General features: G+C 41.8%; 1 protein-coding gene across 3 annotated transcripts; it reads right to left on the bottom strand.

Annotated features, from left to right (window-relative positions):
* Positions 1-235: 235 nt before the first annotated feature.
* Positions 236-13,937, bottom strand: FAM217A (family with sequence similarity 217 member A). 3 transcript variants are annotated; one of them, XM_081205686.1, is made up of 8 exons: positions 13,638-13,937; positions 13,082-13,349; positions 9,271-9,367; positions 6,398-6,479; positions 6,290-6,315; positions 3,812-3,880; positions 3,614-3,693; positions 236-1,786 (listed from the first exon to the last, which is right to left on the bottom strand). In XM_081205686.1, the coding sequence occupies exons 1-8, from the start codon at positions 13,705-13,707 to the stop codon at positions 607-609; spliced, it is 1,872 nt and encodes a 623-aa protein (XP_081061812.1). In that variant the 5' UTR covers positions 13,708-13,937; the 3' UTR covers positions 236-606. The 3 variants fall into 3 exon arrangements, with proteins under 3 accessions (XP_081061812.1, XP_081061814.1, XP_081061813.1); XM_081205688.1 differs by lacking the exons at positions 13,082-13,349; positions 13,638-13,937 and adding an exon at positions 11,840-13,053; XM_081205687.1 differs by lacking the exons at positions 6,290-6,315; positions 6,398-6,479 and having other exon boundaries at positions 13,638-13,936.
* Between the last annotated feature and the right edge of the window lie 274 nt (positions 13,938-14,211).

The raw sequence follows: 14,211 nt of genomic DNA on the forward strand, positions 1-14,211 counted from the left end.
AAATACGAATTTATTACAAGTACACACAAAAAATCCAGACCAGATATCTAGGTCTTTTAATCTAGTATGATATTATGTCTCCAACCAGTAAACCAGATGGCGTTAAGATGACTTCAGATGGCTATAACCAAATTATGTTGATTTCCCCTTAGTATCTGATCAGAAGTATAATTGCCTCTGAGCATGGAGGTTATGGTTTTAGCTTATCAATATAAAACTAGAGTAATCCTCTGAAGCCAATTATCAATGCATGTTTAATTCCTCATTTATCTTTTACACTTTAGAATCACACCAATAGCACAAAGACTGCACTTTATTTGCCTATTCAATTTAAACTTTTTTATATATAAAAACCATCTTAACATTAATTTTTTTAAAAGATAAAGAATACTATGATTACAATTATTACTATATGATAGAAAGGTAGGAATCCTTTTTTGCTATCGGTTTTTTTTAAAATCTTACATGAAAATGTTCTCCCGGAAAAAATAAAATCTGATATTTTCATATAACACAGATTAAAAACTGGATACAGCTTTCCAAATCACCACTACTCATTCCTTTTGCTCGAATACTAATGAATGCCTGATGACTTAGTTCAAGAGATCATTGCTGGTCAGCAGGCGAGCATTTTTCTTTTGAAATAACAGGTATGGATTTTAGTTTACTCGTTAACGCTCCATTTTTTCTACAAGGTTTTCGTTTTGTCCTTGGCTGCTTCCATTTTGAACTTTCGCTGTCAGGTAAGGAGTAAGCTACAGCTGCACTGGGTAAAAGCAACTTTGCTGAAGTTGTTTTGACAGCGGATCGAATTTTTGGTGAGCTTGCAGAGCAGGACAGAGCTCTCCGTGCGGGTACATTTCTTGAGTCTAAGATTACTGGAGCTTTGGCGCACTTGTTGCACCTGCTGCACGATGCTCGGCAGGGCTTTGTGGACGGACGTGCAGGGGACGATGCTCCAGAATTCCACTTACTATGACAGCGCTGGCAAGTGCATTTTGGCATGTCCACTTCTTGCATGCAGCAGCCAAAATGGTGAAGATCTCCATCAAAACCTGCCTGAGGACATGAACTATCGGATTGCTTCAGTTGCTTAAACTGGTGTGCATCTTTTGAAAAACTGGTGCGGTTGTTAACCGCCATAGTGGGAGAAACAGTCTCTCTTGTCCTTTCTTTTAATATCGTCAAGTGTTGTAACTTCTCCATTTCCACCAGACGAGAAATTAGCTTGCAAAGTGATTCTTCGAGAGGTGGATTAAAGGATGATTTCCATTCATCAAATTTTGATGCGGACATTTTTTGTAAATCCCAGGTATTGTAAGGCGGGGGAAGAAAATCAGGGTATGAAAATGTATCACTCTCAAATGAAGAGGAAACGTCTTCCTTGACTTCTATAGGATCCGGTTTTAGGTTAACATTCACGTTTCTTAAATATTTCAGCAACTCTTTATTTCTTTTCTCATTTTCAGATATCTCTTTTTCTATTGAAGGCTTGTCCTCTACACTGCCATTTCCTCTTTTCAAACTCGATCTGATTACAGAAAGCATGTCATCACTACTACCATCTGTAGCAGGATAAGCAGCAGAAGCAATGGCTTCGTTTTTTAAAAAATCCCCATCTCCATTTCTGTTGCAGTTCTCCAAAGCTGCTTTCTGGGTTTCAAGATAAGAAACTGTGTGGCATCTCTTTATAAAAGACTGTACCAGAGGATTATTAGTGGGGATGAAGTTTATAGGAACATCACTGGAGCTAGACGGCATTTCCCCCAAACGTCTATGGAAGTCTCTGAGGGGGAAAAGAGAGAATATGGAATGGTATCACATTACCCCTCTAGTGGACAATTTATAGAGCCAATAGCATCACTCATCCTGGATAGAGAAATAAATATATTTGAAGCCAAAGTGGCTTGATATGAACCCTGAAGCAGGCCTTTAATGTTTTCAGCAAATTAACACTCAAAAGCAGACAGACCAAAAGAAGGCTCTAGACCAGGGGTCTGCAACCCGCGGCTCCGGAGCCGCATGTGGCTCTTTTACACCTTTGCTGTGGCTCCGGGGCGGATACTAGCAAGTGGAGGAGGCGCATTGTGCGCCCCGACACTCCCCACTGTGGTGGGCGCTGTACTGGCTGTGACGTCGCACGGGGGCGGTGCGTGCGTTAGTCACGCACCGTCCCGACGTCACCTTCCCGCCCGCCCGCCCGCTACATTGTAAGGGGCATGTACGCTGGTCACTGCATTGAAAGGGGGCATGTACGCTGGTCACTGTTTTGAAGGGGAGTGAAGAACACACACACACACACAAAGGTAACTTGTTAATTTAACGTTTATTTCTATGAGGAGGAGTAATTCTGAGGGGTCAAATGAAGAAATAATAAAAAAGTGACAAAAAAGTTATTTTTATAATGACGAGTTTTGCGGCTCCCAGTTTTTTCCCCCCTTCGGAAACGGGTCCAAGTGGCTCTTTTTGTCTTAAAGGTTGCAGACCCCTGCTCTAGACAAACAATAAGGTACTTCAAGCAGCCCATAACTGTTCTATGGAGTTCATTGCAAATGGAAGCCGTAGAAGCTACTAGCATAGGATACTTTAAAAAGAGATGAGATAAATCCACAGATGATTACCACAGGGGAAATGAAGCCAAATTTTAACTTTTAAGCACCATTTGGGAACAAATTAGGTTTTAGTGCTCCCATTGTTTTTCCCCCAAATAATTTTTATTGGTTTTCATGTAAATACAAGCATAACCTATAACCAAAGTAGCTTGTCCAGTGGAACATTAATATTTCATATGTGGTACGCAGTACACAAGCAATATGCTCCCATTGTCTTTTTCAAAAGACGGTGGTGGAGGTGTTCAATTTGGATCAGGACTCTGTGAGGTAGAGGGAGTGTCCAACCCTCTGCCTCCATTCTGCAGGAAGGCCCCCCATAATAAGCATATGGTATTGCAGCTGATACCTATTTTCAAACTTACTGAACGTGTGGTCTTTTTCTATGCTAAAGGAAGAGGGAAGTTTTGGAACTCACAATGGCATTTTAAAGGTCTGACAGCCTGTATTTCCATGCTCCGCTTTGCTGCATGTTTGGTGATTTTAAATCTCTTCTTGGTGTTCTCTCACCCCAGAGTTCTTGCCCCAAAACTAGATTCTGGCATCCAGGTAATTCTCCTTTTATACCTATTTTTTCCTTGAACCAACAAATACTTTACTATCCTACAGATAGTAACTCAAGTCCTTTATATATGGGAAACACAGCCAGATGGGCAGGGTATTATTATTATTATTATTATTATTATTATTATTATTATTATGCAAATCAGAGACATTGGTTCTGCTTTTTATGCAATTATTTAAGGTTTTTTAAAGAAACAAGTCACACATTCCAGGAAAGGAAAGCAGGAAAAACATTTTCTTCATGCACAGAACAGCAGCATCAAGACACCATACAACAGGAGACAAATCAAAGTAACGAAGAATTGCAACACAGGAGTGCTGGCGCACAGACACCCTAAAGCTGTTGACAATTCCTTCTGATAAATGAAGAAGTGGCTATCTGCTTACGTTGGCCTGTTCTGTTCAGTTTTGTTTAAAAAGCTAAGAATACGTTTCTGTACCTGCTCACTGCCTTGTTGCCTTGATTATGTATATAGCTCCAGGAATGATATGGTGCTTGTCTGCAGCTATTTGGGCTGAGCTGAAATAAGCAGAACATTTAAAAACAAAATGCTGTTGGTATGCAATTCAGAACAAACACTGGAAATTCAAAAGTAAGTAAACTGGATTGTTAAAAATTTTTGGCAAACGAATACTACCTGGCATGTCCTAGTATTTTTGGACAAGCTAAGAGCTGCCAGCTGTTCCATTGCAGCATTATAATGGTCCTGTAAAAGAGCAGATCCACTTCAATATTTGTAAGGCAGAACATCATTTCTAAAGAATCATGCTTCGTGTTTTAATCCTAAAACCAAACTCAGACCCGGGACACGGGTGGCGCTGTGGGTTAAACCACAGAACCTAGGACTTGCCGATCAGAAGGTCGGCGGTTCGAATCCCCACAACAGGGTGAGCTCCCGTTGCTCTTTCCCTGTTCCTGCCAACCTAGCAGTTCGAAAGCACGTCAAAGTGCAAGTAGATAAATAGGTACCGTTCCGGCGGGAAGGTAAACGGTGTTTCCGTGCGCTGCTCTGCTTTGCCAGAAGTGGCTTAGTCATGCTGGCCACATGACCCGGAAGCTGTATGCCTACTCCCTTGGCCAATACAGCGAGATGAGCGCTGCAACCCCAGAGTCGGTCAAGACTGGACCTAATGGTCAGGGATCCCTTTACCTTTACCTAACCTCAGACCCACCTGTTGGACTGTAGAAATCCTAAAGAGGTTTACTGAAGGATTTGTGTGTGATTCTAGAACTGAATAAGACAAGCTGGCTTGGTAGACTTGAGGCACATACAGCCAGAAAGGATCCATGTATGAGCAGCAAAGAGGAAGCACAGGTTTCAAGCTATGTTGCTACTGTATATTGCAATGTCCATCTAGTCTTTTACCACTATTTATGCTACAAATTCAGTTAATCTGAAATATTTTCAACCACCTGAGGCCTTGGATAGACCCTGAAAGAGTCTGAGCCAAATGATCACTTCTAAAATGGAAGCAAAATAAAGCTTAATAGGGAGTGCAAAGATGACAGCATTTAGTTGTCCAGGTGTCTCAAAGAAGCAGAGCTAATAACTATCAACACTTGCACCAACAGGGGTTTGTTTTGTTTTTAAATGACTGTTAGCAGCATATATGTTTGAATGTTTGCTTTAATTGATTATCTGTGCATACTGAATTTATACAGCTGCCCATCAATAAATATTTTCTGGGTAGCTTCCAAAGAAACAAGCAAAATAATGGTAATAATACAATATACCATTATTAAAATCAACAAGAATCAATAAAAGATGGGGAAATAATTGCAAGAGAGAAGGTATGAAACAGTCTAGATTTAAAACACAATTAAAAGGCTCAGATGAATATAAAATAATCAAAACTAGCAATAAAAATATGATAGAAACGCAGTCATGGTTGACTTGCTGAATCATCCTTAGCAACCAGTGGCTGCAGTTATTTCATCTTTATACACTACAGCAGAATTCTTCATTCTTGGGTTCCTACACGTTGTTGGATTACAGCTCCCATCAAACCTAAGCAATTTAGCTAATAGTCAGGTATAATGGGAATTGTAATCCAGCATCTGTGGACCCAAGCTTGAAGAAGGGTGCACTATACAATTGTATTTCTTATGAACATCATGAGACAGTCACTGCAACAGCGCAATCTACCAGTGAAAAATCCTGAGATCGTAACTGCACTGCATTCAAAAAGCTGCCGTATGTATTGTGGTTCTTGCTATATTAAAAGTGCAGCAATGCAAAACTGGAAAAACAAGGGACAAAGTCGTGTGGGGTTTGGCACAACCGCCATTGCTGAAATCGCTAGTTGGCTTTTGTTGCCTGTGTGAACAGCTCCAATCCCGCATTTGCAGTGTGAAGCAGACGAATGGGCTAGAAGTCCATTGTGGCTGTGTTGCTGAGTGTGCTGAAACAACATCATGGGAGAGGTGTCTCCAGCTTCCACATCTCCTGCCTTTGGAAGCCTTGGAAGAACATGCTGCAGGAGATGGACTGTGAAAAATGTTATGGTGGAATGTCTGGTACAAAGGTGAAACTGTCAAGCTCCCTTGTTATTTTTGCTATGGTCAGGAAGTGAAATGTTGTTAATGGAGTGCTACTGCATGAAAATGTTGGGGTTTTTTTGCTGTTATATCTGCTTGCCTTTTAAAATTATTTTATTATGAAATTATTCTCTGTGATTGTTGATTTCTGAGATGTTTACCTGTTTTGTTTGTTGAAAGCTGCTTCAAGCATGATTTTTTTTTAATGGCAGCATCAAAAAAATGATGATGATGATGATCAACATCCCTGCCATGTTCTCCAAATGGAAGCAGCCTTAGATAAACACGTGAAGTGCAGTATTACTGTATTACTGCCAAGGTATTCACACAACTTCACTAACGATGCAATCCTATTTACAATGTCAAGTAGAAAGTCCCACAATAAATATGCATTGATTGAGCTGTATGGCAGACAGCTAAAACCTCAATTCTGTTTGTGAAGGAATTGGGAAAATCCTTCAAGGACTCACACCTGAATAATGCATACGAAACTTCCTTTGAAATAAGAATCATGACAAGAAAGCATAGGCTTCTTTAAAAATTATTCTTAAAGGATTGATGTTTATTTTGTTCTTACCTTATAAAACGCACCTGTAAGAACACCTGTAAAAGACCAAGAGTTGAGTTTTGCTTACAGAGGTTGTTTTATAATTTCTCAGCTTATAGAATATTTGCACTTGCTCACCTTCTCTAGCAATCTTCTCTTCTGATGAATGAAATTTCTTTTCAGCAGAAAAATCAGATTCCAAATTACAGAAGTGTGGTTTCTGTAATGACATTTATCTTATGTTTCACTAACTGCACATATGAAGAAAGTGAAATATATGTTGCATATGAATCTGTGGGTGCAAGGCATCCGGAATTCTAGATAGTGCTAGAATTTAATTAAGGTTGGGATGTTAGAACCGGGGAAATAGCCAGACTCATGTGTATTTAAGGTAGACCCAAGTGTGTATTAGGGTGTAGTTTAAGAGGTGGGGTGGACCCACTGATAAGCCTGTAATTAGCATACGTCAGACAGATGTCTTAAATTGAGACCCCACCTGAATCCTAGGAAATTGACATGAGTTAGGTCATAATTAAGTCAGTCAAGCTTCCTTGAGATGATAGCCCGGGAGTGGGGGGAACAAACAATTATGAAGTATCAAAGGGGCTAAGTATGAAAAGCACATATTGGCTTCCTCCCTACCTCAGGAGATAAAAGCCAAGGGTTTAGAGCAGTGGTTTAGAGTTTAGAATGGCGGTGAGGAGTTAAGCAGTGGGCTGGACAGAGAGTAAAAAATAAAAAGGAGGACATTGATGTCTGTTTTGAATCTAATGCTATGACTATGGCAGAAGTTATTGGATTATAATGCTGGAGATCTCTCCATGGTAGACTTAAGTTGCATATATGTGTAAATAAACCATGTATCATAAAGACACTACAGTCTCCGCTACACCTCATTTTCCCAAGGAAACACAGACCCTGGTGAGTAAAGTATGCCTGGAATCTTGCACCGCTCATGGAGATTAAGGTGATCTGTAACTCTATCACATTTTAAGCTTATGTTTTAAACAGAGTGGGAACTGGTCGAGAATTGTAGTTAGGCTAAAACAATATAAATCCTTACATCCAAACAACAGTAATAAACATTTGTTACTGTATCTGTTGTTAAAGTGAAATCGTATACAGGTTTACACTGATGGAAGCCCCAATAAGGCTTATTTTTATGCAGGCTAGCAGAACAGGCAAACAAAATCCTGCTCCTTCTGCTTAAGATATGCAAGGATGAACCTAACTGGGTTTTATTACCCAGTAAACTCCAACAAAAAAACACAATGCTATAAGAATTCTAAGGTCCCAAATATAAAATAAACATTCATAAATGTACAAGGCAAACACATACATAAGCATATAAGCCAAGTGTCTGAAATAGTACAGGAGAGCAGTCCTGAAACCACTTTGACTCTCCCAAATTGACCTCAAATATTTCTCTGCAGGGAGGAAGGAAATGGCAAAGCGATCCAAAAGCCGTTCAAAACAATGCAACCATAAACATTGGGAGGAGTGTTACAACAATACACTGTACAGGCAGCCCCGTTTTACATGGGCATTACGTTCCGAGGCACCACGCGCGTTGGTGAAATTGTGTATAAATGAAGCCCATTGAAAAAGCCTGCAAACACCCCATTCCGCCCTTTTAGTGGCGTTTCAGTGGTGTCTTTATGACATTTCCGGGTCACTTCCGGGTTTGGCGCAATGCACATATACACGGTCAAGCACATTTTGAACGCACATATACGAGGGGCTGTCTGTATATCGTATGTTTTCACAAAGCTCATGATCTAAAGGGCTAAGTGTGAGGTTCCGTAAGCGCACTGGGATTTTCAATTTTTATGCCCTCCAAACCCAATTCTTACAGCCAAAACACCAAGCTGGAAAAGGAAAGCTGATTTTGTCACTCCCCCACTGAGATCAGAATGGAGGTCAAGACTGACCGCAAGGTTTCCACTCGGGGGATTCAGAGAATTATAAGGGGTGTGTGTGTGCAGGCTTCTAGAACTTCTTTTCTGGGTGACATCATTTGGATAAAATTGGTATTGCGGGGGCTTGTGGATTTCATTCCACCACCACTATAATTTGTCCACTGCATAAAACTGTCTACGCAGGAAATGTTACAGGGAAAGGAAAATACCCACTCTCATGCTCAAGAGGCTAGCCTTACATATGCTCAAGAGGCTAGCCTTATAATACACATGTCTAGCTTTGCATCTGTGCTTATCTCTGTAAGCTGGGTGTTCCATGAAGGACTGGTATGGAATGAGATATCTTGCATGTTGCCACCAGGAAGCGTAGCTGCACAGCACCACACACCTTCTCCACATTTAGAAGACTCAAAGTAAGAATGTTGTAATATTCACCCCACTCCCTCCTTCCCCACACCATCTAATAATTCTTTACAAAAGAACAAATATGATGTCAAAGCCAGCATATATTCCACTCCAAGAGGTGAGGATGGGGAGCTCTGAGAGCTTCCCACATGTCTGCAGCCACTTTGAACCAATAAGCAAATACAGTTCATGAAAATTCTAATTATTCTTACAAATGAAAAAAAAAGGTTAGTCAGCCTTTCTAATTATCAGTTCTGCATCTTTGAGACACCTGAGACTTGTAATTTGGGCCTCGTTTATTTGGCTCTTGGTTTGGTTTGACTGTTTAGAACCCTTTTTACCATCAGTGCAAGATTTATTTATTTTTTAAGTTAAGTCTCAAGCTGCCATTCTGAGTTTTTGACCAAGCACAGAAATACTTACAGGACAGGATTTTGTTAGTTACTTCCCATTTTTTGTTAACTTGTGCATATCCTTGGAACCTATCCAAAGACAGGCTTTTGTTGTTTTTATTCCACATTTGTATGGCTTTTCCTTGTAACTGAACTGAACTACTCACCTTAAATATAGGGATAAGAATGTATTTTATTATTAATGTGACAAATTCATACCTACTTGGTCACAAGACTGGATGTGCAGAAGAAACATAGTTTTAAAGCTGTCTCTGTGACTAAAAGTTTGGTGTACCTGGCGATAGAAGGTGCTGTTCCCATAAATGCCAGGTATAAAGTCTTCTTTTCCCACTAAGCTAGCAGACTTGTTGTTCTTGCTTCCCCTGACCAACCTAGATGCAGATTAGGAATGAAACAAAAAGATAAAGAAATCAAGATGGGCTAGGCAGGAAAGAGGATCTCCCTAATGACAAAGCATGGTGACAAAAGGCACAACCAAGTCATATTCTGTGCTAGGGTTAGGATTGCCAAAGTCAAAATAAAAAAGATCACCATGGTGTTACAGTGTCATGGAAAGAAGAAACATCCATGCTTGTGGTATAGTTGTGAACTGTCAACCAGGAAACAAGCTAATATTCATCTGGGTAGGCTTATGGGTATAAGAAAACTGGGAATGGCAGAAGGATATACTACAAAGGAGCAGTCGGTGACAGCAGATGACAGAGTAAGGAGGGGTGAAAGGTCATATAGGATCCTGCCCCCCCCCCCACGCTCTTAGAGTAAGGTTTGTTCCAACTCCAGCTAACACAGTAACAGGTGAAAGTCATTACTGCTTTTCTTTTTTAACAAATCAAAGTGCTGTGATTCAGGACAGCAGAGGAGAGAGTCCTTCTCCATAAGATTACATTGTGTTGTTGTTGTTTTTAAAAAAGTTTGAAAAATAGGAGCATTCCTTTGGGGAGAGGGCAAGGTCAGGCTCACAGTGTTTCCTAATAAAAAAGTAAAACATGGGTGAGCAGTGACTCTCATGGGGCACCGTGAATGCACACATTAAGGAACTGAAATTAATAAAGCAATAAAGTAAAATAAAAATTAGCATTTATTTAACAAAGCCAAAGCATATTGACAGAGCAGGATGACTTTTGCTGTGACTCCTAGCAGTTTCATAGGCACTATCCAATAGGTGACACATGCACAATGACATTCCCATTGTCTGAGGGAGTAGAAAAAACAATATTCTTTTATTTGGAAAGAGGTGCTTTAATCTTATGACATCAACACAAATAAGGTTGTCTAGAAGGACCTAGATCCGGAGTGATTTGATAAGAAGAACAGAAGGAAAGAGACATGAAGTGTACAATAGGAATAAAAATCAGAAGAAGCAGATATGTTAGGCAAAATCAGGAAAAGAGATGCTGTATATGAGCGGTGGGAAAGGGGACTGAGGCTGTGTACTCATTACTGGCTTAAAGTGCAGCTAAATTGTTTTTTCCTCAATTCAGATTAAAGCTGGTTTGAGAGGGAATGTATCAGAATGCTGTACTTCACAAGAAACAATAGGATATGTATGTTGGCTAACACTTGTGCGTACACCACTTCCCAATACTGCATTGGGAGCACACTGGTTGCAGAATAAACTGGGGTGTATACATTGCCTTAATCAGGAAAAGAAGAAGTGTGAAGCCCTAGAGTGCCGGGGAAACAACAGGGGCTCATTAATTTGCAGGTATTACTTAGGCTGGGAAAAGAATGAAAGGGGAAATGAGAAACAAAGAAGTGCTAAACAGCAATGCACATCGCCATTCGTAATGCTTTGGCTGCACCTTGCTATTTGTTACCCATGCAGCCATGTTTATAACAAGGTGGAAAGTGGAAGGAAGGCAATTTTGCATCAGACATGCACCCTAATCAATGCACTTTTCTTTCCTTTATTTCCATCACTTGATCCCTTTGCAACAAATGTATGTTCCTCACGTCTCCTGTCACATTTATACACATGGGAGACAGGATTAGCCACAGTTCCCACCGTGGGCGAGAACAAAATGAAAACCAAGCGAGCTGGGGAATGCCAAACTGGTTTTAACCCTCACTTGAGGGGGGGAGAAACGTCCAGAGATGGGGTTTTTTGAACCCCATTCCAATATGGAGGGGAAATGCAGACCTTTTCCAAGTGTCCCTGTTTTCCAGGCCCAGTCCCAGATTTACAGAAGCCATCCCCATTTCTGATTTGAGCTGGGAATGTCCCACTTTTCCTTTGGATGTCCCTATTTTCATTGGAGAAATATTGGAGGGACATCCCTATTTTCACTGGAGAAACGTTGGAGGGTATGATGCCCCTATTTTCATTGGAGAAATGTTGGAGGGAATGTCTCTATTTTCATTGGAGAAATGCTGGAGGGTATGGAATAGGATGTCCCCATTTTCATTGGAGAAATGCTGGAGGGTATGGAATAGGACTTCCCAATTTCCATTGTAGAAATGCTGGAGGGTATGGAATAGGATGTCCCTATTTTCATTGAAGAAATATTAGAGGGTATGGAATAGGACGTCCCTGTTTTCATTGGAGAAATATTAGAGGGTATGGAAAAGGACGTCCCTATTTTCATTGGAGAAATGCTGGAGGGGACATTTCTATTTTCATGGGGAAAATATTGGAGGATATAAAAATGGAGCTGAGAAAAACAGGCTCCCTTACCCTCCTGCAGGACCTACTGGCTGAGGGAGAAGGAGAGGAGAGCAAGAAAGGCGAGTGTTTTAAGCGCGAACTTGAGGCCGCAGCATCTCCCCTTGGGGAGGCAAGTGGCGCGCCGCTTCCTTGGCGTCGGGGCCTCCCCGTCCCCACTATCCTTTTGGTCCCCCCATACCCAGGCAAGCCCCCGAAACTCCCGCTCGTCTCCGAGGCAGCAGCAGCAGGAGAAGAAGAAGAAGCGGGCTCTCCCCCACCAGCCTCCATAGGGTGGTGCATGGCCTCGAAGCCAGGCAAGGCCTTCGCGCTCCTCCTTCGGGCCCCGGCGCGCGTTACAGGAAAGCAGTCGCCATGGGAACGGGCCGGGGGGGGGTCCTTCCTCCTCAGGCGCGAGCCGGCGCCTTGCTGGCCCTATTCCCGGCAGCGGCCAACCTCATGCCGCCTCATATCCAGCATTGTATTTTTTTTGGGGGGGTCTCCTTCAGCCCCCCGAATTATCTTCTCCTGCCCCTCCCTCTCTGCACCGGCCCCTTTTGCATTTCGGGCATCTCGGCGTCGCCGCCCTTCGCGTTTGTTTGGACTGCAGTTTCTGCAAACCCAACTGCCGGTATGCAAGGACGTCCAGAAGAACCAGACTGCATTCCCTGCCTCTCCGCCTATTCGCCTCTCTTTCCCTCGCTTCCTGTGTGCGCGCAGGCCGCAGTTATTTGCAAAGGGAAATGGTCGCCTCCTTCAGCCTAAATTGTCAGAGGAAAGCATCTTTCCCCTGGGGGGGCGGGGGCGGAAAAATCTACATCGGGTAAGACGGGATGGTTGCATTCGTGTTGTGTTTTTTTAAAGCAGCTTTTGCCCGCCTTCTGTTTTACATGAGCAGTTTCTTGCATGCATGCAGAAGAGGGCACGCGCTTGAGTCGCCAAGAAGTTAGGACCGAGCGACTTGGCGGCTGCAAACCCGCACTCGGATCCCATGCAAAACTTTGATAGCGGTCTAGCAAATGCAAATGCAGTTGATGCAAATGCAGATGAGGCTGAGGTGCATGGAAAGAGGTGGTGTGCGTGTTTGATGCAAATACAGTTGAGGCCCAGGTGCATGGAAGGAGATTAACGCTTTCTCTTGACCCCGAGGGATAAATAGCAGCAGATTGTGGGGAGGCGTTAACAGAACTAAGTGATACTGAGGTCAGTAGGGGCTTACCTCCAGGTTAGTTTACGTAGGATTGGAGTCAGAAAGAAAACTGGAAGAGCTAATCAAAAGATTTAATGCAGCAGGCTCAGCTTAGCCTTATGCATGGCCAAAACAAGTGTTGTTGCTGTTTTGTTTCCTTTGTTCAATTCAGGAAATAATGCCACAGAAACTCTCTACCATATTTTAATTCTAAAGACCCACACATTAAAGCCTTTTCAGTATATGGAAACTTACATGATAGTATTACCAGAACAGTACAGATCCTCTTCAATATGAGCTTTACTGTATTGTTTTCTCCGAGAATAAAAACCTGGGTTAAAAACATGTGGCGCAGGTAGTCCACATTCTATGTTTCTTCTTTGCACACAGCTGAAAACCTTTTCATTGGAGTTCCACTTAATTTTATTACAAGCGGAGTTGCCACTTTGTGAAGGGAATGCAACGTTTGTTTTTGGTAGATAAAGCGTTTGTTGCTTTAATGTCATAGCTAGAACAGCAGTGACTAGGAAAACAGCATTCAAAAACAAATTTATATTTTGAAGTCAGTTTAGCTAGTTATCCTTATGTTTAGCTATAGGAAATGCTGTCATTAAAAACCCTACGCTATGCACGCTCATTTCATACCACATTGTGGCTCATATTTGTAGCGAAGTGTAAAAACGTTCACTTAAAAACAATTCTTTTCTCATAGCTTAGAAATGAGAAGAAACCAAAGCCGAGACTGTGGAAACATGATAAAACTGAGCATTGCTAGAAAAGCTACTTTGCTGTCAAAGTTCAGTGAACTCACGGTTTTGATCTAGGTACTTCTCTATTAGCCCTCTGACAGAGCTTAGCGTTTCGGAATTTTCATGTGTCATCAATTGCAGGGCATTGTGACTCGCACTCAAGCTACATCTTGTGCCGCGTTCTGTGATTCTTTCCTTTCCCCAAACCCATTTCCGTCCAACCCATTTCCCCTCGCAAATTAAAAAAGCAGGCCAAGGAGGGTGATCTGAACTGGAAGATAACCATGAGGGTCACATGGGCAGCATGATTATGTCACAATATCATCACATATCAGATTTGGCTCTATGAAGATGTCATGAAACCAATTCAGAGTGAGAAGAATGCTTTCTGTTCTCATCCTGGATGGCTGAACACACTTGCTCCCATCTTCAGCTGCTTCTGCACTAAATGACGGGATGGAACAACTTTTTGCATTCCCGCTTTAGGCTAAACTGGACATGTGTCCATTTTGGGGGTCTAACACGGCCTGTGGCAGTTTATGTATTGGTGTCAAAAATCCCAAAAAAAGCTCAACAACTTTGGGGTAAAATCATAAAAAGGTCGACCCTCACGAATGTTCACTTCATCAAATCTGG

Source organism: Podarcis bocagei, assembly GCF_964188305.1.
Source record: "Podarcis bocagei genome assembly, chromosome: 8".
Lineage (NCBI taxonomy): Eukaryota > Metazoa > Chordata > Lepidosauria > Squamata > Lacertidae > Podarcis > Podarcis bocagei.

What these genes read in the sequence shown, in the direction of transcription:
- FAM217A (XM_081205686.1), bottom strand. Translation starts at nt 13,707, where the DNA reads ATGACACATGAAAATTCCGAAACGCTAAGCTCTGTCAGAGGGCTAATA. An exon ending in GAAGTACCTAGATCAAAACC is followed by an intron (nt 13,350 to 13,637) that starts GTGAGTTCACTG and finishes CTGTTTTCCTAG; the next exon opens with TCACTGCTGTTCTAGCTATG. An exon ending in ACAGCACCTTCTATCGCCAG is followed by an intron (nt 6,480 to 9,270) that starts GTACACCAAACT and finishes ATGTCATTACAG; the next exon opens with AAACCACACTTCTGTAATTT.